The sequence below is a fragment of the Panicum virgatum genome, chromosome 3N (assembly GCF_016808335.1).
Source record: "Panicum virgatum strain AP13 chromosome 3N, P.virgatum_v5, whole genome shotgun sequence".
In the NCBI taxonomy this organism is placed as follows: domain Eukaryota; kingdom Viridiplantae; phylum Streptophyta; class Magnoliopsida; order Poales; family Poaceae; genus Panicum; species Panicum virgatum.
The window spans coordinates 7943453-7946301 of record NC_053147.1 but is presented as its reverse complement, the minus strand read 5'-3'; the positions used below and the strand labels follow the sequence as shown (position 1 = coordinate 7946301).

The 2849-nt window shown below is 50.3% G+C and overlaps 1 protein-coding gene across 1 annotated transcript; it reads left to right on the top strand.

The window, feature by feature from the left end:
* Positions 1–1345, top strand: LOC120664086 (protein SENSITIVITY TO RED LIGHT REDUCED 1-like). Its single transcript, XM_039943087.1, has one exon. The coding sequence runs from the start codon at positions 113–115 to the stop codon at positions 989–991; it is 879 nt and encodes a 292-aa protein (XP_039799021.1). The 5' UTR covers positions 1–112; the 3' UTR covers positions 992–1345.
* Positions 1346–2849: the final 1504 nt, after the last annotated feature.

Below are 2849 nucleotides of genomic sequence, written 5' to 3'. Positions count from 1 at the left end.
ACCTCTCTCCTAAACCACCACCAAATCCTTCGCGCCAAATCTGGACCGTTGAGCTTTCGTATCAGACAGTCTCCGCCTCAGACCATCCCGATTCTCCATCTAGATCCAATCCATGTCCGCCGCCGCCGCCGCCACCGCCACCGCCACCGCCGTCCCCACTGCCGGCGGCGACTGGACCGTCGTCCGCCGCCGCAGCCGCCGACGAGGCGAGGCCCCAGCCCCACCCACTGCTTGCGAACCCGACGCTCCTCCGCCTCTCCCTGTGACCCCAATTCCCTGGGCCCCCTCTGACCCCTCCCTCGACCCCGCGCGCGTCTCCCGCCTCGTTGCCCGCACCCACGCCGCCATCTCCCGCGTCGCCGCCTCCCGCCTCTACGGCCGCCTCCTTCCCCCGGATTCCCCACTCCGGCGCCGCCTCGCCCTCCTCGCCCCTGCCCGCCTCTCCCTCCTCGGGGTCGGGAGCTTCGAGTCCTCCCCCGCCGCGCGCCTCCAGCTCGCGCTCGCCGTACTCATCCGACGGGACTTCCTCCCTGACGCCGCCTCTGCGGACCTCTTCGATCCCGTCCTCTCCGCCGTTGAGTGCGCGGCCGCCGCCAAGCTCGGGTTCTCTGTCCCGAGCCTCGATGACGGGTGCCGCCGCCGTGTGGAGGAGCCCACGCTCTTCTACATGCCCCACTGCGAGGCGTTGCTTTACGACGCGCTCCTCGCCGCCAACTGGGAGTCACCCGCTCAGATCCGCCGTTTCTGCGTGCTCGGCAACAGCTTCCGGCGGTACGCGCTGCAGGCCGAGGACAACCTCTCGGTCCCCGCCGCCAAGGCAGCGCATGTCCTCGCGGCCAGGCGGTTCGCGTGGGAGGAGCGGGTCGGCGAGACGGGGGATTTGGATGACGACGATTGGTTCGCCCGCGCGTTCAACGAGACGAGCTGGCATTTCTTCGAGGTGGAGGACGACGTCGATTTGGCCGCCTCCATTGCTGGTGGAAGGAGATAAGTTTCAAAGCTCTGTCCATGCCTTCATGGAGCTATTGTGAACTTGCATGTTGTGTGTTGTTTGATTGGATGCAATGTTGATCAAGGTTCAAAATTCAAATTTATCAACTATATGTGGTTCTCTAGTGGATGCAAAGTTGCATATTGACTGATATATTCATTCTGCTCAGATATTCAAGGAACACCATAGGCACTTCTATTTTGCTGTTTTTAAAATAACTCGCTGAAGAGCTTGAATTGTGTGATGTATTATTAGAGCCAGAGATTGAGTTGGATCACCAGTAGACTATAGCCTAGCATCAGGTTTGGAGTTGTGCCAGAGTTTTCTAGCAGTGATCAAGATCTAAAAGTTACATCTTGACAGTATCTAAATTTCGGTTCTGGCCCTTATGATTCTATGGTAAATGGCAATGCAGGTTCTTTTTTAAGGCAAGAACACTGCCTATGTTATTAGAGTCAGGGAAAAATTTAACACTCTTCAAGAACACTGCAGAAAAATTTAACAAACTGAAAGCCGCTAAAAATCTGTCTGAAAATGGGCTGATGCAAAATATGAAGTGAAGGTTACATCAGTTAGTGCTCAAGCTACTGTATTAACTTGCAAAAGACAACTGTCGAGTGCCTGCTGGTACCAGCTTCTTGTCTTCTTCGGATGTAAATCCTCTGTAATGAGGGTTAAGAGTTAAGTTATCAGTGCCGTTTGCAGACTTGTTTTAGGAAAGGGTACTCTGCTACTCCTACCTGTCCAAATGTTTCAGGACGTGTACTGTCTTACTGTAAAATCCTATCAGCTGCTCCTGTTGGAAAAAGAAAAGAAATTTGCATCTGCTCTAAGATGTTTTTGCAGATCATATTTTGTGTTGAATGGAGTGTGTAGGAAGGATCTCATGCCATTTAGGATCCTGATCTGCAGAGTGGAGACATAAAAATTAAAACCTTGCACTTGTTCTCGATCAGTGTTGCTTTTCCCCCCCTGCTTCCATCATTTGTGTCTTCTTACAGTACTGTCAGGCATGGCAAGTGATTTATACTTTATGTAAGTATAGGAACCTATGTGAAATCCTTTTTCTTGGTTCAACTGCTAGAAGATGTTATGATTTCCAATTACACATGTAAACATTTTGAGTGATATTGTAATCACTAGGAACTTGTCACGCTCTCGCCAGTAACTGAATGCTGGAAAGTGAAGCTGTTGCGGCAATGGTTTACTCAGCCAGATTACGAACGATCTAAACACTTGTAAGCTTTTCATTTCAACTGATTGCCTGTACAGTGGAAAGATACTCATTCTCCAAGCTAACTAGTGACTACCTGATGTAGAAACCGGCAGCTTCATCGGGAACCCTAGCCACTGACAGTAAACCCTGCTATTGTGGCATTTTGCTGAATTGGCACCTGATTGTAATTGGAGTAATCTTGTAGTAGAATATCCGGTTCTCGATTACACTGGCAGTTAGACGCCTTGATACCAGTGGTACCAACAGGACAACACCATGTTTAACTTTGAAGCTTCTTTTTTTTAAAAAAAAGAAATGGTGCATTTGCTGCCGCAATGTTTGGTTATGGTTGGTTGGTTTGTACCTTTTTCCCAAGTCTGCCGGATCGAAGGGCCATAAAAGACAAGCCCATAATTCATGACAGCCCAAGTAGGGACCTGGGCCCTTACAAAATCCATGTAAGGCCCAATGCTTCGTTCGACAAAAGCCTGTTTTCGCAGGCCGCGATTGGGTCTGTTTTTTTTCCTTCTTGTTTTGATAACTGCGATTGGGTCTGTTGGTTTTCGGCTAGACCACTCACCACCAAGGAAAGTCATCAGAATCAGATACTTCGAATTGCATAGTAGTAGTAATCTATTATCC

What these genes read in the sequence shown, in the direction of transcription:
- LOC120664086 (XM_039943087.1), top strand. Translation starts at nt 113, where the DNA reads ATGTCCGCCGCCGCCGCCGCCACCGCCACCGCCACCGCCGTCCCCACT.